A 21,922-nucleotide genomic window follows, 5' to 3' on the forward strand; every position below is an offset into this window, starting at 1 on the left:
AAGTCAATACCTCTACAAATGCTCGGAGATGCTCAACAGTGCCTAGTATTTCAACTGTTTGGAGCTCAGCAAACCCTAAACCACGAACACCCACTTCTGTGCTGAACACATGTATTGTACTGAAGTTTATCTTTAAAAATATACATGATTTAGCTGCAGGAAAAATTGTAGTTTCTCAAAACAAGAATCAGAAAAAAGACCCTCCACCCAACTGCTCCCCAAGCTAAAATTACTCTCTGGGAGTAAAGGATAGCGCACTCACCCCGGTCCAGTGCCTTTTGGTCCTGCTCCTTTTTCTCCTTGGAGGAAAGCAGCTCTGAAGACACTCACTCCTTCCCCTTGCACACATGGTCTCACCAGTTCAGGAGGGGCAGGGGAACAGGGCTGCAGGGAAACTGCTGGACTGAATGCCTGATTTCACAGTGTTAACTGGCCAGAGAATCCTATTACGTGATAGGTAGCAAGCCAGAGCCTAATTTATGGAAATTTTGACCTTCAATCCCCTTTGACATTTTCAGATCAGCCATAGCCTGTGTGAGACATTAGAGCCCTTACAGTAAGGGGCTCTAAATCAGCCTGTGTGGCTGCTGGAGCCGACGAGCGGGTCAGAGGTAAGAATTCACTGAGGTTCGTGTGTGGGCTGCTCGGTGCCTGTTTGACATTTATAAATCAGTGACATTCCTCTGCACAGCTCAGTGCATACAGATCGCTTCAGTCACTCTGAGGAGGGCCCCTCATTTCAGTCAAGGGGGGATTTGGGCATCCTTGGCCTTTCCTTTTGACTTGAGCAAGAATACATCTAAATAAATCCAGCTTTATTAGCTGGTGAGTTCAGCTGCCATCGTACAGTGTGACCTGCTCCCTCAGGATGATGGAGCGTAGGCTCTTTTAGGATCAACCCTACCTCCAAGGACTTTGTCCTGTCTTCAGGGCTTGGGTGTGAAAGCCTTCATCACCAGGTGCCATACCAGACCGTTCACATTTTCATCAGCCACCACCACAAATGTCGTTGTTTGTCCATTTTGTAGCACAAACAGCCATAGTCCCACTCCGCTGGGTGCTGAGCCAACAGTTTGGACCAAGAGGAGGTGGCCAGTTGGATTTCAAGTTTCCTGGGTAAATCTATTTGCTGTGAATAAAGCTCCACCAGGCTGAGTCGTACGAGCGGGCCTGCTCCAGATTTCTCACAGTCTAGACTCTATGTAGAGAGGAAACATGATGAGAAAAACATAACCAGGGCTGCGGACAAGGTAACATTAACATCAGCCAGTTATTGTGCAATAAACGTCCATATCAGCTTCATCAAGCCTGACCTGTTTAACCGCTGCTTGCTTCTCCGACCCCCGAGGGTTGATACGGGCCTCTCCGTTCCCCTCAGCGCTGGCAGCGCCTCTGGCACACGCTGCTGCTCCTGGCTAGCGGCTCTGAGATTGGGATGCCCTCCCATTGCATTTATGGTGGCCTCGAACACACGTCGGCTGCGATGGGGTGGCCAGCTCCTCGGTGGTTGTGGACCAGCGGCTGTGGAGCCAAAGACAGAGTTTGTGTTTTGGGCTGCGCTAAGCGGGAGGTGCAGGACCACCATGAGGGTACGGCCGGCACAGGGGCTATGGTGGGCTTGTACCCTCTGGTAGCCAACACCGCCATGGTCACCCGCTGCCTCAGCGAGGCCACCCTGAGCCACCTCAAAGCGAAGAGGGGTGATGGCTCTCGAGAAGAGCTTTTTCCTTCATGCCCGCACACCTTGACGCTGAGGGGAAAAGCTGCTTGGGGAGGGGGGCGTGGGGGTGAAAGAGGGACGAAAATCAGAACTGAGGGAAAACTCGGACAGAAGTGAGGCAAAAGTCGGACAGAAGTGAGGCAAAAGTCGGACAGAAGTGAGGGAAATCAGCGGAGGGAAACGGCAGCTCCGTGATGGCGGGGGGAAGGCCCCTCTCCCGACGGCCGGGGGGCACCGCCGTGTGCGGGGGTTGCCTCAGGTCTCCTCAGGGGGCGACGCCCGGGGAGGGGGGAAAGAGCGATCGGGCGGCGCCAAACCCGCTTCCAACCTGGGAAGTGCCTGAAAATGTGCGGCCGGGGCAGAGCTGGGGGGCCGGGGGAAGGGGAGGGCGCTCCCCGGCTCCCCTCCCACCCTCTCCGGATAAATGGGCCGCCGGGAGGCGGCGGGCGGGCGGACGGCGGCAGCGTGTGGAGGAGCTCGGCGCGCCCGGCCCCGTCCCGCCCAGCGCTCCCTGCCGGCGGGGCCGCCCGGGCACGGCCGCGTCCCCCGCGGGGCTGGGGCGGGGGGATCGGCCCTTTCTTCCCTTCCCCCGGGGCCGCCTGACGGGTGGCGGGCGGCGGGGCGCGGGGGCCGGGTGGAGGGAAGGCGGCCGGGGTAGCCCGGTCCGGCGGGTGCTGCCTCTGCCCCCCCCGCCGCAGCAGGCTCAGCCCGGGCTCCGGCAGGCTGGTGGCTGCGATCGGGACTCAGGGGGGGCCCCCCGGGCTGCCTTCCCCTTCCCCTTCCCTCCCTCCGCGGCGGGCGGTGCTGGAGGATTTTCTCCCGCTGCGGCCCCCTCGCTGCCCCCCAGACATGGTAGGTCACCTACAGCTGCAAGGGATGGACGAGAGCCTGAAGGAGAAGAGCCGGGAAGGCTTGCTGGACAGCCCGGACTCGGGGCTGCCCCCCAGCCCCAGCCCCCCTTTCTACTCCCTCTCGCCCGGTGAGGGCCGAGCCGGGGGCAGCGGTGGCGCGGACCCCCCGGCCCCGGGGCACCGGCGAGAGGCCAAGGACGGCAGAGTGGTAAGAGCCAAACCCTGGGCGCTGGGCTCTGTCCTCTCCGGGCCCCGGGGGGGAGAAAGGCTGGCCGAGCCCCGGAGTGGGGGGCAGCGAGGAAAGGGCCTGCGCCCACTGACCGGGGCACCCCAGCGGCGCCCCCCCCGCAGTGCCCGGCCACCGCGCTGGGGGACCGGGGCGCGCCCGGGCTGCGTGTGCCCCAGCGCGGCTGCAGCGCGGCGCCGGCACCGCTGGTGTGCCCGGGCAGGGCTTGGCCCGCTGCCGGCCGGGGGTTTTCTGATCCTCGCAGGAGTGTTGGCAGCTTGGCTGGGTGAACTCTAATAACGGCGTGGGAGTGAAACTCGGGTCTGAAACGGGCTCCCCTGCCTGCCGTGAGAACACAAACGTGTAATCGCTGCTCAGTGGCACTGACCTGCCTGGTAGATACGGGTTGGAGCTGCATCCCTCTGGACCGAGGCAGGGCCGTCGGCTCCCGGCCATCCTTACGCGCCGGCATCCCACATCTGCTCTGCCAGGAGCGTGGAGCCACGTTTGCTGGAGCCTTGGCCGAAAGAAAGACAAAACTGGCCGTTAACACGAGGCAGGGGATGGATGGGATGGATGTCCGGGGAGTTGGTGTGTAGAACCGGTCTGGGGAAGGTTGTGTGCTGCTGCCCTGTGCCGGAGTGGGGCTTTGTGGCATGAGTCTGTGTGAAGGGTTTGTGCGCGGCGTGGCCGGGCAGAGCAGGGTTGGTGGTTTGTAAGCTCAGACAGCTGGCGGGAGCGCTGTGCGTTTCGGTTAGCCTGACACAGCGCCAGCGAAGCGGTTGACTGTGGAGTGGGATTTGGGTAGATTTATTATAACTATTATTCTGCTTTATTCTGTTTATTTCTATCCCTTAGCTATAAAACCTGTTTTTTTAAAACACAAAATTTCAGAGCAAAAGCAAGGGTGGTGGAGGTTTTTAAAGGATGATGAAAGTTCTTCCCCCAGGATCTTCCAATGTTGGGGTTTTTTTTAACATATATAAAAGACATTTGTAGGTGTATTCAACACCGTTAATTGGCTTCTATACAGAATAAAAACTACAGCACAAATCTTTCCATGGGAAAATTTTATCTACCTGTGGATTAGTGTCAGTTCAAAGATTTCTCTCTGGTAGAGACATTTTGCAATGACTTTGCACACCCTCATTTACTTTCTCGAGTTCTAACGCTGTTTTAGCATATTATTGAAAACTGCCTTTTACTCCTGAACATGCCAAAACCTTCCCCGTGAACAATGACTCCTCACCAGACTATGGTGGGTAGGGCGTGAGGTGTTAGTTATGAATATCAAATCTCAAACCCGCTAACACTGCAGTTCCAAATACGGAGCCTTACCTGCAGATGCCTGGGCATGTGTGCCATCTTGATGGGACTGTTTATGTACAAAGAGTTACCCACACATCTCTGATTTGGCAGGATCAGGCGCTTGCTATGTATTTGTAAAATAAAATGTGGGAGGAAGATGAATGAAGGCTTGCTGGACCAGAAAACAGCTGGGGTGGAGGTGTCTGCAAAGCTCTGTAATGGGGATATGACAGCCTCCATTTAAATAATATGACAGTTGGCCACTGCTCCTCCCAAGAAAGCCCTTAGACATTGAAGATGAAAGAGCATGAGAAAAAACTATTTCAGCTCTTGGGCTGTTTGGAGTGAGAGTTTTAATGCTTGACTCCTACAGAAGAGAAGTTATTCCTGTGATCTGTGTAAGGCAAAAACAAGTTTTCCAGTTATTTTTTAATGTTGATCATAAATGAACATCTTACACATTTTAGAGGAACTCTCGCTGTAGATGTTTCCAAATTTTATATCATATTACAACAGCATGGGTAGCCCTGGGCTCCTGCTGCTAAGATACGGGTTTCATACATAGTGGATATTTCCATGTCCTTTATAGGTACAGAAGGTTGCAGAGATCCTAACACTGAAAGCAATTTGACTGTATTTGGAGTGGTGCAGGACTGTGCTCTTTGACTGTTTGGTACACTGCAAAATAATGAAGTAAATAGGAACTTCCACTCTTTTTTAACTGTACAGAGAGCTTCACTTCTCATTTACCCTCTACATATACTGTAAGTGCAGCTGTTATTAAGAAAGCAGGAAAAATATGGAGAGCATTGCTTGCTTCATACTTCTAAATTTCAGTGTCTAATTAGCTTTAATCTTGCCATTTAACAAGGACTTGCGGATCTATGAGCAATTACACAATCCATGAATGTGCTTCTGTTTAACTCTACTACTCTGCTGTTCATCGGAGCATGCAGAATTGGCAAATCAATAATTGCAGCTATTTGCACACCAAGGCATACTTTTTTTAATCGCCTGTTATATTAGTGTTTGTTTTGCTTATAAACGTGACAGAGCCAGGAATGCAGCCTGCACTCTTTGTGTTATAATACTATAAAACCATATATAATTTCAGTCACTAATGGCCAAAATTCTAGTATGTACGGTTACAATAAATTGCTGTCAGGTGAAGAAAACAACATTCCAGATCTGTGGGAAGTATTTCATACTACTCCTTGCTGCAGACCTATCAAAACCACCAGTCTGAACCCAGTTGCGTTTTTTTGCAGTCAGCTATTTTGCTCCAACTTCACAAATATGTTGAAGAATTTTTCTGCTTTAGGACAGCTCTTCTCATACAGACTAAAATGAGATTGCATGCCCTTATTGAAGACTTTCTTGTGTGTAAAATCTGTGCTCTTTCTGCTTTGTGTTATTAACTGTGACTCTGAAAAAGTAAACTCTCTACTCTTTAATAAGCACAACTTTGTTTCAAAGACAATGCACCATTTATTCACATTTAACCAGCCAATTTGGCCACAGCTTTGGGATCCAAGAAAATATGAAAGGCAATTTAGGGCCAGAGTCATAAATACCACAAGTTCAACACCATTTAGGAACTTTTTTTTTTTTTTTTTTTTTGCATTTTACTTGCAGTGGAGGAGAAATTGGCTTTTGTTTCTTCAAATAAAGTCAATGTAGGAAATTTGTCAATTGTTTTGTGCTTAAGTGCAAATATCCTAATGAAAATAGAAGCTGACTTTTACCTAGTTCTGCCTTTGAAATCTGAAACGTGATTAAACTGATTCTTAGGGCTTGGGTTACTGAATTCTCTAGGCTTTTCATGTAATGCTGGGCCAAAAGGAACATAAATACAATGAAATAAATTTCCAGTAATATGCACAAAGAAGCAGTTGCTGGAAGGGTCGGGAATGAAATGACAGTAGGCAGATCTGCTTAGAGTTTTCCCTGTTGTTATTGCCCTGGGATATAGTTTTAGGCTAGAAGAGCTGCTTTTGGGCTGTGCTGAAATAAGTGCTTTGCATTCAATAGCTTAACTCCTAATAGGTATCAGGGGAGACCCGGATCACATTAATCTCCAGAACTGTCAGTTGTGCCTTCTTGAAGCAGCAGACTTCTTGTCCCTTCCCAATACTGTTGCCACTGCAACAAGTTCCTTTTTATTTGAAAGACTTAAGTATTTGTGCATTCAACCTGCCTCACTGAGTGCTGACTTCTGTAGGACTATATCCCAGTGGATCAGCTGTCAGATGAATGCCCCCATGGAGGGAATTTCTACTTACATTTGGGAGCCGTGTTGGACAATGGTGTGGTGCCAGAATTGGTCTTGTGTGATGGGAGGAGACTCCAGTTTCACCTTGAGTGCAGAGGAGGAGGATGCTTGCCCCTTGGCACAGCCTTCGCAGGCATGGTCCCAACAGTGGGGTCCAGGTCACACCATGTGTGCCAACCCTCGTGCATTGATGACTGATATTAAAAACCAAACCAGCCCCAAAACACCTTTCCCTGACATGCTGCATTTTGAAGAGCCCTTGGGCCACAGAGCCAGCATTTCATCCTACACTGAAAGCTCTCCAGGAAGGGGTCTGTCTTGTGGGGACTGGGTGGGGAAGATGGTCATCAGAGGGTTTCCAGGCAGTATGTAACTCCCCGACGTGCCGCACCTACAGTGAAAGCACACGTGAGGGCAAGGCCCAGCACCCCAGCCTGAGCCAGCTTGCAGCCTGCACACGAAGCAGGTGACGTGACTCTCCAAGCCCAGTGTGTCCCAGAAACCCGGGCGAAAGCTGCAGGCTTGTTCGGGGAGCGAGGCACCCATCTGACACAGCAGCCGGGCTAGCCTCGGGGGCTGGCGTTTGCAGCCCGGCATCCTGACCCACTTCTGACCCGCTCCCACAGGGCGGGACCCTGCAGGGATTTCCCCGGCAGGGGTTGGCAGGGGTTTTGGTTTCATGCTTGCATCCTCCACCTGGCAAAGGCTCACCCTGCCTGGCAGCGCCCTGTCCCTCAGCCCCGTCCAGTTCTGAACACGCACCCGCTCCTCTTCCTCCTTGGTTCAACACCAGCACGAAGGAGGGGGAATAACTCTGGGCCTCACCTAATGTGCAAACCGTGACAGATGTTCCTTTGGGCAGGTCAGGGGAACGGTCATAGGGGTCTCATCATCTACTCTGAAAAATGTGGTTGTATCTAGGGTGTTGCCTTCTAGCAGTTTAATTTCCATTGTGTCCCTGCGTAAACTGTGGACAATAAGCAAAGCAGCACACATTTCCCACTAGAAATAGAAGAGGGAGATAGGCAGAAAGGATGTAATTCTTTGAAATAATAAAGCCCTGCTTTCTACCTGAGGCCTGCATTTACTGTTATCACCTCCAAATATAATCTCATCCGGCTCTAGTATAAATTACTTGTAATGTGCAATACGTGAAGATATTGGGAAAATAAATGGTCTGTTAAACAAATACTGCTTATCAGCTAGAGCGGAGGATGTAGATGTGTTTCAAATAACTCAGCCAGATCTTTCATTATAGCTGTAAATAACGGCTGAGTAAAGTGACATTTTCATGGACCTGACATGTTACCATAGTGGGAAAATGTGGTGAGAGATTTGCTTATGCCCTAGCTAAGTTAGGAGCTGGGAATCTGGGAAGCTGTATCTTGTTTGTAGCCCTGATGCTCAGAAAACTGTTTCCCTTGACAGTCCCTAGAGATCTAATGCCACATCTTAGTGCCTTCCGTGCAATGACCATAGTAAAAGGAGTCAGTCAGTTCTGGTCCTTCTTGCTCTCTGGGGAAAAGGATTTTGGGGGTTTATTTATTTCAAATCACATTAATTTCCTTTCTTTTTTGTTGCTTTTCTGACTGGAATTTGGAAGCTAAAGAACAGATTTCAGGATGGTTTCATGGCACTTTTTTCCTCATCTTTACTATTTGACAACTCTGGTTCCATTCTGCTAAGTTACCCCAAATGGAAAGTATCTTAACAGAGCTCACTGACTCTACATAATTATTAGGGGTAAAATAGCATTATTCTGTCCACTGTATTATTTTTGCTGTTGTTCAGAACTCTGTGATCTAATACCCCCAGGAACCAGTCACTGAGATGGCACTCGTGGCAGGTACGAAGCAATGACATGGAGCTGAAGGACATGTGTCTGTCCTAAAGGGAGAGCCCCCCATAATACTTCTGCCACCATAAAGGAAATGCTATTGGTTAGCTGTAGATCAAATCCTGTTCAGCAAGCAATTTTATCTGTGTTTATCTATGTGCTACTTGAAAAAAATCAGAGTTTAGCTGCCCAGGCCGTTACATGCCTGAAAGGCATCGGAGTTAAGACAGAGGGAAAAATGCAGCCAAACAAGAAAGCACTTCCAACTTTTAATAACGCTGTAACTCTTTGCTGGTTGAAACAAATTATGTACTGGAAAGGAAATAAAACTGATAGCACATTTACTAGTTATTTTTCACCTTGGCTCTGTTTTGAGGGCATAATGTGTACGCATGGGGTTTACTTTTTGATCTCTCCAGTATCTTTTCTTTTGCCTCTTCAACCTTCCTAGACTGCCAGGCTCCTCTCCCTGCATAAAGATTGTGGGGCTGTGGTGGCTTTTGCAGAGCTGCCTGTGCTAAGTACCAGCACAGTTCAATTACTGGGGACAGATTAATCAGGTCCGAGCTGTAGCCTTCCAGCACAGCAACCCTTGGGTTTGTTCTTTGGATAGACAGACCGCAACCCTCAACTATGGATAGACCTCAACTAAAGATGTGTGGGTTTCTCTTCTTCACCATCAGCGACCCCCAGTAGTTTGCAACAAGCTCTGCTCCCTGCCAGCCCATCTGCAGTGCAGGGCAATAACGGAACTCACCTTATTTGTGAAGCGTTCGGAGATCGCTGAGTGATTGCTAGAAATGAGCCAAGGGTCATAGTTTTCTCAAGGGAGCTCAGTAGTCCAGTGTTCCTCTTCTTTCAACCATTCCTGTGCAGAAGGAAAAAAAAAAAAGTCTTTTTTTTTTTTTTTTTTTTTTTTTTGATGGGCAGAACATTTTTGGTTTGTCTTTACCTTAAGACAGATTGTAAGGAGCTGGTGTCAAACTCTTGCCAAAAAGCCAGCTTTTGACACGTGACAAGCATATAACATTTTAGCCCCACAGACAAATCTTTTGGAAAGCTCATGTCTCTTGTTCCTTGCTTCCCAACTCCAGGTGAGATGCAAGAGCAGACATTTCAGAACATCACTGGAGGTGAAACAAAATGTCACCTGAAGCATCTTTCAGTTGCTGGCTATGTAAAAACTATGCTTACTTTTTAGTGACCCTTTTATTCCGTGCAAGTAATTCAGTTGCTTGTTTGGTGAGCAGACTGCAGGGTCTTACAGGTGATCTCTATTTTTAGACCATGCTTTGTAAGTTATTTACATCTTCCATGTGCATTCTTTCGGGTGACTTCAAGGTTTCTGACCTGCAGCAGCTCACGATACTACTTGTGAATTTGTAACTGTCTCTCCTGGGTGTGGAAGTTGCTGGCTTTGGCTTGCCAATGTCTGCGACTGTTTCAGCTTTCTAAATTAATCAAGCCAAACCTTCAGTTCTCAAGTTGATGCTTATTTGCAGCATATGAAATGCATTATGAAATGCCTTTTGTCACCCTGCCTGCCCAGAGCAAGGTAAACTATAGCGCACAGTGGAAATAGTGTCATCACCACTCCATCCGGAACTGACTGGGAGAAGACTTCGTCCTGCTCTCACCAAATTCTGTGGCAACTTTTTGACTGATTGATTGCAGTCATGCATGGCAGAGCCTCCCTTTCTGCATGCACACTGGTATTGTTTCTGCAGCATGTTCTTGTTTCCTGTTCCCTGCTGTGGGACTTGTGATTTCAACAGACAGTGTTTTCCTCAGTGCTCACACTCGGAGCAGCACACAGCAGGCTGTGAAGCCTGTTCCTCTACAAATGCTGGGGGCCACATGCCCCAGCAATGTTCCTGCTAAGCCACAGGAAGGACCTTGCCTCTTGCATCCTCGTCTCTAGGGATGTTTAGAGCACACTTAGTGTCACCATATGTTAGCGAGAAGTGTGAAGGTTTGTCTACCTGGAAGCACTGACATGGATTCTTCTAACTGCATTTTACAGATGCCCTTTGCAGAACTGTTAAGAGATCTGGATTTCTCCTGCGTTAATCTAACAAAGAAGCGCATGGTTACCATGCATGTGAATTTGTTGTTGGGCATTCTAGCAAGCCAGTCTGGATCTGAAAAGCAGCTTAATTCACTGTTCCATTTTACCCAATCTTCACTTGTCCCTGGCCAGTAGAAGAAGATATTCCCAGAGGCTAAACTTGCAGTAAGACAATATTGAGGTACCTGTGTGGCTCAGATCAGTGTTTCCCAATCTTTTTTCTGGTTATCTAAGTCTGCAATCAGTTTTGGCAGCATGACCTGAAAACATCTGTTGTTTAGAAGCCTGGACAGAAGACAGTTCAGTGCAGCCTCTCCACTTTTTGGGTGGTTGATAACAGAGTGTGAAACTCTTTGGTGGCTGTGACTTATTTTACCTATTATGGGAAACAGCAAACCACGAACTTGCTGGTTACACTCAAAGAGAACTATTGCCCCTTGCCAGCCATGGTGGGCATCTCAAAGGCTCCCCAAAGGCAGTGCGTGGACGAGAGCAGGGTGTGCAGAGCACTCCAGATGCACTTTCTTAGGCTGTCAGATCACATGAAGGAGGGTAGATCTGGGCCTGGGCTTGGGTGGATGCCCTCTGAAAAAAATCTGGGTGATGCTGGAAGAGGCAGTGGTGGTTCAAGGGCAGGGGCTTTCCCTTCAGAGCCTGTTTCAAACCTGCACCCTGGTCAGCAGCGTTGTCTTCAGTATGCAGTATAAAAGCCCAAACCACTTATAAGTCAGCACTGTTTTGTGCTGAGAGTCATGGTTCATGGCAAAAACAGGATATTCAAATATTTTCCATACCTTTAGGTCTGCTCTTCATGTTACAGGACAAGGCCCAACTTTCTGCCCTGTGCAAATTCAGTGTTTCATCTGGGAAGTTGGAAACACCATTTCCTGAGCTGAGCTTTTCAAAGGGAGGACCAGAGATGATAATTTTCTAACCTCATCTGCAAGCAGAGACCAGTTTTGGGCCTTTTGGACAAGACTTCTCTCTAAGTGGACACAGTGTAAAAAGAGGGCAGGTTCTCAGCTGGAGTTTTGCCAATGTCAGGTATAGCCACAGGAGTATAAAGAGAAAGAAAACAGTCTCCTGAAGGAGGAACATGTATCCCCAGCCTTTCTTCCTTCACCAGTTAAAGCAATCTGCATCTCTTTGCAGGTGAATCCCCAAAAGGCCAGGCTGCCTGCTCTTTGCAGAGCCTATGAATGCATGTGCACATGATGTTTGACTCCTGCACCCAAATGAACCTCTCCTCATGTGTAAGATGTCTTTAGAAAGACCTCTGGCCATGTGCAGGCTGTTAAAAGCTGGAGATTTGCACCCTTGTGAACTAAGGCCTGTCTGATCTAAACAATTCCCATTTCAGAAGCAAAGAGCTTTATTTACGACCAGAAAGGCTGCCCTTGCCCTCCCCTGTCAAGAGTGTTGAAAGTAGTCCAGGAATGAACTTTGTCTTTTGGCCAGTGTTTGGTAGTGAGGGTGAACATATCTCTTTTTTATTTTCTTTTTTTTTCCCCCAATAACTGTACAAATACTGTTCTTTTTTTGACAATGGACCAGAAATAATCAAAAATAGAGGTTGGCTGTTTTACTTTAATGCGGTAGTAAAGTGCAGGGATATTTCAGTATGGGAAGTGAAAACAGCTTCGTGGCGTTAGGACACAGAATTGAAGGGCTTGGTGAATTCAGATGAAGCAATGATGTTTTTTGCCTTAGCTTAAGGCAGAAAGCCCAAGCCACTAGAGAAAACCAGACCTCAGCTAGTGGGAGTGGAGTTGTTGAGTGGACTCAACAGAGCTTTGCTGGTTAACACCAACTTGAGGGATAACCTGGTGAGCATTTGGGGACCTGCATGTTGTACAGGGTAGGGCACAAGCTGCAGTACGTCCTACCCAGCGCTGCCAGTAGGAACCAGGTCCCAGCTCTGCTCTTCCCTCCTGTGCCACCCAACCAGAAGATGCTGGGGAAGGTGGAAAGGATTGACATGGGAAGAGCAAGCCAGTACAAGAGCTGTATCCTCAGCTACTGTCAGTGGGTTCTGTGAGTTGTGAGATGATCTGACTGACACTGATGAAATATAGCTGTGATTCTAGCACATACGGCCTGTGAGTGGTGGGAAGTGGAAAAACTCCATGAGCTTTTCAGCCATCTCGAGACCTTTCAACCCTGCACAGAGGCTGCCAGCCATCTCCTTTAAAGAGATCCTGTGTCCCTGTGTGTCATAAATTGCTGCTGACAGAAAAGTGGTGGCAGAGACCAAAACCTGCAATGACATTTTTCCAGGAGGGCAGGATTAGGCTTAATGAGTTGCTGGGCTTGGTCCAAACACCAGACACAGGATCCCTGTATGTGGAAACTGATGTTTAAGAGCCCTTGGGTAGAAGTGGGATTACTCATTTTTGTGATGGGCAGAGGAGCCTAGGCTGGACTGTGACAGTTTGTCAGAGTAAATAACCTCAGGGTATAATTAGTCTTAAAAATCCAGTTTTCGGTGTATGAATTAGAGCAGCTCTGTTCATTATAAACTCATGGCTTGAAACTCTCTTCCTGCATTGCAGAGGCCACAGTGTGCCCCACACTCCATCGTGCATGGTTAACTAGAATGTCCCTTGGAACATGACAGACAATTTTGGCACGGGGACTTACTTCAGCAACAGCAAGTCTACTATTTCCCCCACTGGGCCATTGCAAGGGATACTTTATTTTCACCTTATATGTATATAAAATATATATACACATCTCACTTAAGTAGACCTCCATCCTTTAAGTCAGCAGATTTAGGCCCTACCTCTGTGTTCCATCAGAACACTTCTACATGTTGGTGCCCTTTGAGTCTCTGTAAGACTTGTTAATTCATGACAGTGAAAGCAGCATCAGGACTAAAGAAAACCCCCAAACAATTGCAATTCCTGTGAGAAACAAGAAAGGAAGAAGGAAAGGAAGGGCTAAATTTCAACAAACTGCAGCATGGAGTGCCCAAGACGTGGGCAAAGTCACTCACCTGGGTGATGTACTGGGCAGGGGGAGGTGGAGAGGAGCAGGGAGTGGTGGTGAGCGAAGGGCAGCTCGCTGCATCACATCAGCCCTGGGAGCTGGAGGTCAGTCTGTAAATTGATACAGCCATAGGTGTATCAAAAAGTTGAGATCAGAAGCAAGACATCTTAAATGCAAGGCCTGTACGAGGCTTCTCTGTGTGAGGATGGGGGTTAATGGTCCTGTCCTCTGCCAACCACCGTAAGGCTGTTTTTTGGCAATGTGACAGTGGTCCTCCCCTTTGAGTTTTCTGCATGGAGAAGGGTGCTTTCCTTGGTGTGGTGAACACGCCGCTAACCTGGGGCCCTGGTACAAACCTGGAAAAGATGGGGACTGCAAGGGGGAGCTTAATGATGCTGAGAGGGCAAGGCGAGCTTAGCTTGCATCAAACAAAGCTGGTCCTGATGCTGCTGCTGCTGTCACCTGTTCTGTGGCCAGAGACCCTGTCACCTGCAGCATCTCCCACGGGACTCTGAGGAGATGGAGTTCAGCAAGGTTGGAGGCATTCATGTCTCCTGCCAGTGCTGCCTGCTCAGCTCCCAGCCACAGCACATTGGGAACCGTGCCAACTCCGTCTGTTGTGTCCCAACACTTGCTCTGCTCTTCTTCCCTGCAGATGCCTTACCTGCTCCTGAACCCATCTGTGCCAGAGATGAGGCCTCGAATGTACCCTGTGTTTTTTGGAGAAAGCATTGAAGTCAGCCCTGAGCCTGTGCAAGAAATCAGGTACAGATGGGACCGGGTGGGTAGGTGGGGATTTCTGTCTTTTTCCTGATCCTTTTCCTTCTGCAAAAAATTAGAATGTGTTTACAAATGAGAGTCATTGTTGTTTTGATGGGAAGGGAGGGACAGGTGGAAGAGCAATGCCTGAATTAAAGACACTGACAACAGCAGAGGCAGAAGGGAGGAAGCAAGAACTGGAGGGAGGTTGTAAGAGAAGATGGCTTCCTTTCCAAGGCCAGCTCAAATCCAAGGCTGTGAGAGAAAACCATTACCGTCTGTAGGCTTGATGGCCTCCACTGAGTAACCTGATGGTCTTCATCCTGTTCCCTGCTGACTTGTATCCCCAGAAGAAGCAACACCCTTATAATTGGCTCCTGTTTTTGTTAGCCCTTTCAACAGAGAAACCAACAGTGGACCAGCCCACAGAGACAGAACGAGCTCCTCCTCGAGAGGAGGTGGCCCCTCAAGCCAGTGGTGGAGATGCTCTGACCTCTTGTGTGTCTGGATAAAAGTTGGTCTCTGCTCTTCTTCTGCTCTTTTGCTGGTGTGGAATGTACTCTGCAAACATCATGGAGCAGTGACACACAGCTTGGGGCAGGGACGGTGGGAGGACTGTAAACCCAATTCCCACCCCATTCGACCTATGCAAACGTCTCTCTGGAAATGTACCCCAGTAAATCTCCGGGGAACTGCCAGCAGGCATGTTTTTATGGTGATTACATCGGAGTCTTGTTTTATGTGTGCTGAATGACTTGCTTACACCCTAGCTGTGCAAAACACATTACAGCCGCTCAGATTACATGCAGTGCACAATCAGTCAACCCCCCCTCCGGGTGGAGGTAATGACAAGCACACACCCAGCTTTTAATCTTTTTTACGTGGAGGTGCACATTCTTTGGCTGTTGATTGCCAGGGGACTGTTTGGGGAGTGGGGAAAACAAGTGAAAGTCCTGCTGCTCCCCGTGGCCAAGGATTCTAGGAAGAGCCCTTTACGTGGCCTGGTGTCCATATATCCCATCTGGATGCCTGCAGAAAACAGGCAGGGCAGTGACATCCCACCTTTTGTGGGGTTTTCATCTGACAGCTGTTAACATGGCCACTTCTGAGACCAGTGGCTTGGCTATTGGGCAGCCAAAGCCTGCAGCATTTCTTTGCTTTTACCTGCTGTTTGACCATTGCTTGGATTTTCTGTAGGCCCCAACAAGCAACCTCATCTCCCAGCGCTCTGATTTTAGGGCTTCTTCAGGCCTCTTTGTGCTCTGATGGCAAGGCAATCTGATGGCATGGCAAAACGAGACAAACACAGAGCCTTGACAGCTCAACAAGTGTCCATGATGCCATGCTTCTGCCATCTATGAAAACCTTATTTCCAGCATTATTTTCCTGCCAAGCTGGTGAAAGCAGCAGCAGGCATGCCGTGTTGGAAATTAGGCTCTCCCTGGCCCCAGTGTGACATCCCATGCCCGTGGCCCACCAGCAGCATCTCTTCAGCCAGGTGACCAGGACAGTGACACCCCCCAGGTCTAGCACTGGCAGTAGGGATTGTGGTGAGACCTACCGTGGGTCAGTGATCAGGGGACCTTGGTTTCATAGGGACCCTCAGCATTTCAAGTTGGTGCTGCGTGACTGTGCTTGTCAAAAATGCTCAGGAAAAGGCTGGATCAAGAATTTTCCTGGAGTTTCAAGATTTTCCTGCACAGTCCATGGATGAATATCCATCCTCAGCCTCTGACCTACCACAGCTGAGGGGTTTCACCACCTCTTCATGTCCTTTGCTAACTGGGTGTTTGTCTCCAGTGTAGCTCTCAGGGCTGAACTGAGGCCCCAGGAGGGCCCATGGAGGAAACCAGAAGCAGCAGCGTGTTGACTGGAGCCTGTGCAACAAGGTCTATTCTGCCCTGGCATGACTAGACAGGCTTGGTCCTCTGTGCACATGCGCTGCAGAAACGCTGAGATGGATTCACAGCAAGGTGTGGTTCCACCAAGATTCACCAGCAGGAAGGAGTCCTCTTGGCCCTCCGCTTTGGCTTGTGGGCTTGGCAGCTGCCCCAGTGTCTGTGCAGTAAGAGGTCATAAACGTTGGCAGCTCCAAAGGCTTAGAGAAGAGTCCTGCCTCTTTTCTCTCCTTTGCTGCCTGGGCTGTGTTGCTGATAACCTTCCTGTCCTCTGTAGGTGCAATTCTGAGGTGAAGTACGACTCCGAGAAGCATTATCGGGATGACATCTTCTACGGCCCCATCCCCACCGTCACCACCTACAGCGAGACAGTCATTGCTGCTCCCAATTGCACCTGGCGGAACTACAAGTCCCAGCTGATCTTTGAGCCCCGCCAGAAGCCACTGAGGTTTCAGAGCACGACCATCATTTTTCCTAAGCATGCCAAGAACATTTACCGGACCACCCTCAACTACAGCTTGGGTTGTGCCAAGCGTTGGTTTGCTTCCAGCGTGCAGCTGGAACTCTGTGAGGAAACCAGCCCGTGCGTCATCTACAGTGAGACCCTCTGATCTGCCCTGCCGCTGGCAACCTTGTGACCTCAGGGAGGCTGTGGCCTTTGCTGGGTCTCTGGCTGGGCCTTCATTGATGGCGACTGAATATTAATGGCTGAAGAACATGTCATCTTGGGTGAGGCTGAACTGGCTGGGAGGAGGCTTGCAGGGCATGGGATGGTTTTGATCAGTGAGAGGCTGGCTTGTATTTTGCAACGTTCCTGACATTCACGATCTGGATTTTATTTTTGTTTTTTTCCAAGCATATCTATTTTTGACTTGAGTTTAGATGAAATCAAGATGACAAAGGACCCTATTACCCATAGCAGAGTGCTGCATTGTGAGCTCTGTAGGTCTTGTCTAGCACGTAGGTGAGACTCACTGTAACCTTCAGAGCTCTTTTGATCTCTGCAAAGGATACATCAGCTGCGGAATCAGCACCCAGTCTGCCCAGCATACCTCAAACCAGGTCCCTTAGAGATTAAATTCAGAGAAGGCAGTTATCTGTATCAATACATCACAGCTTGCTCCAGCAGCTCATCTGGGAGATAGCTGCAGTATTACACCACTGCAGTAACCTCAGGCCTAACTTAATGGGAGGAATGGGGACTGTCACCAAGAAAAAGAGGAAGAAAACAGGTGTACGGTGCTCTTGCTAGCAGCTAGGTGTTTATACCATAGCAAGGCACAGCACAACCAGGAGATGGGAGAAAGGCCTAACCTGACACACAGCCACCTCCTCTGTGAGCCCTGCCAAGAGTATGCAGGGGAGACTGAGGAAACTGAATATCTGAAGGGCTGTTTTCTGAAAGTGTCCAAGTGAATCAGGAGCCCAGTGCCCTTTTTTCAAAAGTACTGTCAGTCCAAGTGTGCCAAACTCTTCATTGTCTTGAAAACCCAATTTACAGGGATCATTACACCCTTACAGCCCTTTTGAGTTTCAGGGTATGGCCGTATTGCAGAGAGGAGTGTAGAACAGGAAGATGCTGTGTAGCTTCAAAGAAGCCAGTGTAGGGTTAAATCATGAGCAGGGTTACTCACCCTCTCAATAGTTTCCATACCTGTGGCATGGACAGCTTTGCTGGCTGTGGAGAAGCAGCCAAACTTTCTCAGTGTAGAGCTTGAAGTTTTGAAGAGCCCAAATCCATGCAGGTTTTCCTTAATCAGCCAGGCTGTAGCAATTCAGCAGGTACTTCTCAAACGAGCTGTCTCTGCAAAAGGATCAAGAAATACTGAAAGCAGGAGTCACTAATCCTAAGGTAAACCATTCCCCACTCGTGAATTGTATCTCCCAGTACTTCTTTGCTTTAGTAGCTCACTGAAAATCTGCAAGAGCTTGGATTCCTACAAACATAAAACCTTTGAAAATGGCATGGAGTCGTCTCCAAAAATCTTACCAAGAATTTTGGCATGCTGCTCAGAAGAGCCCAGACTGAGAAAATCTCCACACAGCTCCAGAAATTAATTTCCAGCTTTCCCTCTTCTAAACTTTCCATTTTGTTCCTAATTTGCTGCAAGTCTGATCGAGTTATTTCAGAACATAACTGAGCAGCCAAGTCAGAAAACCTGTTAACGATGTCAACAAGATGTAGCTGATTGCCCAGAACAGTTGACGCACAAACCCACAGAGATTAAAAAAAAATACATCTGAAAAACTTAAAATTCTAAAATTAAGTAGTGACTTCTAAAGATACTTTTTCCATCAGTTTCAAAAGGCAATTGGTAAATGTGACCAGAAGTGTGACCTTTATGAAACAGAGTTCTCTTGTTTGAAATGAAGCACAATTTTTCTACCAGAGGTAAATATAAGGTCTTCATATACAAACTTAAATTCTGACAGCTGAAGCATCATTAATACTGAAAGATGTGTGCTGTGGCAGTGGTGAACTCTGCCTCTCTGTTAGGGAGTTAGGACTCGGTAGGGAGAAATCTCTCAAAGGGTTTCCAAGGCTTCCACCTACTGTTGAATTCTTTTCAGCAACACAGAAACAAGGATTATATTTGTTATTGGTCATATTTTGCTGTCACTGACTGTCAGCATCAAAGCCTGAAGAGCAATGTCTGCCTCCAAAAGGATTATTCTATGCCTGCAGCAATCCTTCTCCCCAGAGCTCCAGCAAACTTGAGTGCTGCGGAGTCAGCTTAGGCAGCAGGGCAGTTGCAGCTAGGATGAATGTGGGCCCAGTGTGATGCAAGTTGGTGATGCACACACTTGCTAGCTCACCGTGAGGTCTGTCCTGTTTCTCCACGTGCTGGGCAGCGAGCCTGTGAGCAGTGGAAATACTCATCTGCCTTCCTGGGTATGTCGTGGAGGCTCTAGAGTGCTCTTTCCAGGTACCCATGGGAGTCTGTAGCGAAGGGTAGGTAGGTTTCCAAGCTGAGCAGCAGTGTAATCCAGGTTCAAAAGCAGGGCCAATACTCATACCCAGGAGATCCCTGCATGGTGACAGATTAGATTGCAGGCACCTCCACCGAGCAAGCATGGACACAGGCTGACCTCCAAACCGAAGGGATGCCAGAGACCCCCTGTTCTGACCATACATCAGGCTTTTGTCCTGTTGACGGCTGGATTATTCCCCTGTTCCAAGCACAAACCTGCAGTTTTTGATCACGCTGGTTTTTGAGCAGAGCAGGTTTTCCCCAGAAAAATCTCTTTTGTGATGGCCAGCTGCAGGCTTCTGCCCCCTTTGTCCGCTGTTAGTTCTGCTTCCTAAACATTGGCCGCAACGGAAAAAAAGAATTCAAAGAAAGCCAGAAAACTAGTGTGCAAATACAAATCCAGTGGAGAGATCTGAACCACGGCCTGGTCTTTCACCATGCAGGGACAGGGGCTGCGAAGGCAGAAGGTCTCACAGGTGGCTGTGACCCCCAGGAGGGTGCAGTGGAGGACTGCGTCCTTGGCACTGTAGGGTCCCCACACATCCAGGCCAGGCCTCTTTGAAGCTTCGTGCTTTGTTTTCTCTGCAAATAGACTAGAAATGACCTAACATGCTCCCGCTCCTTTGAGCTTAAGCAGCTTTTCTGGTTTTGCCATGGCAGGAAAAAAAGCCAAAAAAACAGAGAGCAGCTTGGGTTTCTCGGCTGCTGAACACACTGAGCTGTGTAGCCATGGACAGGCCGTGGTGGGCTACCACCCTGGACCACATCCAAGCTGTGACATTGCCAAGTGCCTGAGATCTGTGGAAATTTTTGAAAAATACCTTCTTATACGGTGTCTCCCATGGGCCCATCACAAGCTGCTTTTTTTCTCAGTGAAAGCTGGCATTGGAAAGGGACTTTGTTTTTCCTGAGAACAAGAAAACCACAGAGGGTCAGGTCTTCACCCTTGCCTGGGTGCAGATCCCACCCTCTGTCCCTATTGCTCCTATCTCTGTGGCTGGGTTAGGTGGTGGTAGAAGAGCCAAAGTTCATCTTGCTTATGACTGGGAAAAGGGATGAGGTTTTTTGTTTCGCTTCAACACCAGAAACTGAATTTTGTCTGTATGTGTTGCCAATTAAGAATCTCTCTGAGCAGCCAAGAAGTGCCTTACCTGTAGTATGTTTGTGCATCTAAAAGGAATGATTAGTCCCACTAGAGAGGTTTTTTTTCTTTTAAATGGACCATTATTAATCTCAACCAACAGATCTTTGTTCATATATATTTTCTCAAAGATACAAATGGTAAATTCAGACCATGGAAATTCTGCTTAGAAAAGGTGAGTTTCCTTGAGCAGCTGGGACTGTGGCTACACAATTTCTCCCCAGGATCCTACTGTGCCTGTTGCCCACAGTCCTGTAAGCCTGATGGGTAAAGTCAGACTCTGCCTTTAGGAATTGTTTTCTGTCAGTAGTTAATTTTGAGATCAGAACCTTTCCCAGAAGGCATCTGTTTCTTTGGGGGAAAGGTTGGTTTTTTTCAATATGGAAGGTCACTGTCTCAAAGGTGTGGGGTTTGCCCTTCATCCCCTTCCTTCCTGTGATTGTTTTGCCCCTGAGTGCAAGAGAGAATGCTTGTGTCTGGTCTCTGCATCGCTGTCACTGCATTTGGGGCCAAAAAGAGGGAACCCTAAATAATACTGGACTTTCAGAATCTGCGGAGTACTTTGCACAAACCGCAGAAGGAAAACTTAGACCAAAACAGTTTACTGCTTCTTTTTTTTTTTTTTTGTTCTAAGCCAGCTCTACTTTTCTCAATGTGAAATACAGACAAATATGCACCCTAGGTGCATACTTTTGGGGAATGAGGACATGAGGTTTGGGTGTTGATAGCAGTGTTTGAGTGAGCTGCTGGTCAGAGAAGTGAATGCTATTTACTATTTATGTTGAGTGTGTCTTAAAAAAAAAAAGGGAAAGGTCACTAGAAGGCTAATGAGCAAAAGACTTTGTAGACCAACCTGAAGACTAAAGGCTGAGTGAATCTGATCTAGAGGTGAACGGTTCTGTGTGTGAACACTGTGAGCTAGGATATTTAGCCATTGTGGTTTTAACCTCCCTTTTTTTTTCCTGTAGGGAAGGGCATCCTTGCCTTCTTTAGAGCTGAAACAAAATCAGATCCATCTTCTGTCAGTCCTTCAGTCCCACTGACGTCTATGAGCATCAGCATTCCCCAGGCTTGCAGGGGACTGTGTGTATCCCTCTGCAGAGATGGGGGAACACTTTCTAGGGAATGATGGATCTTGTTGTGGGATATTAAAATTTCTATTGGCAGATAAAGTCTGCTCCCTGAGGATCACCCCGTCACTCACAAATTGATCTGTCCTGAGCATCTCCCCTAAAGTTCTTCTATAACCATTGTATTTTATAACTCTTGGGAGGCACTAATTTTTTTTTCAGATACTGTGATGGCCATCGAAATGAGCAAAGTATCCTACTGCATGAATTGTGACCTGAAGATGGGGTTGAAAGGTGTTTGAAGGTTAGAGAAGGAAGAAGAGAACATATAGCTGATGGAAATGCATAAGGATGTGTCATATTTTTATTTTTGTAAGTCTGATTCTCTAAGTGCTTGTAAAGTACTTTACTGTTGTATATGTGGTGATGCAGTAGTTCACAATATCCTTTTATTTTTGTATATTCCCCCCTTCCACAATAATCCCTTTCTGTTCAACTCATAGAGAGTAATTTAAGAAAACAGAATTTATATATCGTAATAAAATGCTCAAACTGCCATGCTGATGTATCTGGAATTTCTTTCCTCTTCCTTATCCATTTACATGGTGCTAATGCCCCTTTACCGTCCCATACCAAGGGAATGTTTCTGGTGTTCCCTCCCCTGCCGGTGATTTCAGCCCAGCTCCCCACGGTCAGGAGCCTGTGGGCTCAGCCAGCCAGTGCTGTGATGTGTGAAACCTGCTCTGTCACATATACCCAGGGAAAGTTGAAATAGCAGAGAGCACAAAACTCTCAGTTCCTGCAGAGGTGGT

The 21,922-nt window shown here is 48.2% G+C and overlaps 1 protein-coding gene across 2 annotated transcripts; it reads left to right on the forward strand.

The window, feature by feature from the left end:
* The first annotated feature begins 2,492 nt into the window (after positions 1-2,492).
* Positions 2,493-21,657, forward strand: RFLNA (refilin A). Of its 2 annotated transcripts, none has more exons than XM_074921519.1 (3): positions 2,493-2,779; positions 13,926-14,035; positions 16,205-21,657. In XM_074921519.1, the coding sequence occupies exons 1-3, from the start codon at positions 2,570-2,572 to the stop codon at positions 16,536-16,538; spliced, it is 654 nt and encodes a 217-aa protein (XP_074777620.1). In that variant the 5' UTR covers positions 2,493-2,569; the 3' UTR covers positions 16,539-21,657. The 2 variants fall into 2 exon arrangements, with proteins under 2 accessions (XP_074777620.1, XP_074777621.1); XM_074921520.1 differs by having other exon boundaries at positions 2,493-2,761.
* The last annotated feature ends 265 nt before the right edge of the window (positions 21,658-21,922 follow it).

The sequence above is a fragment of the Athene noctua genome, chromosome 17 (assembly GCF_965140245.1).
Source record: "Athene noctua chromosome 17, bAthNoc1.hap1.1, whole genome shotgun sequence".
Classification (NCBI taxonomy): Eukaryota; Metazoa; Chordata; class Aves; order Strigiformes; family Strigidae; genus Athene; species Athene noctua.

Excerpts from the sequence above, each read along its gene's own strand:
- RFLNA (XM_074921519.1), top strand. The coding sequence starts at position 2,570 with ATGGTAGGTCACCTACAGCTGCAAGGGATGGACGAGAGCCTGAAGGAG. Across the intron at positions 2,780-13,925 it reads AGGCCAAGGACGGCAGAGTG|ATGCCTTACCTGCTCCTGAA; the intron begins GTAAGAGCCAAA and ends TCTTCCCTGCAG. Across the intron at positions 14,036-16,204 it reads GAGCCTGTGCAAGAAATCAG|GTGCAATTCTGAGGTGAAGT; the intron begins GTACAGATGGGA and ends TGTCCTCTGTAG.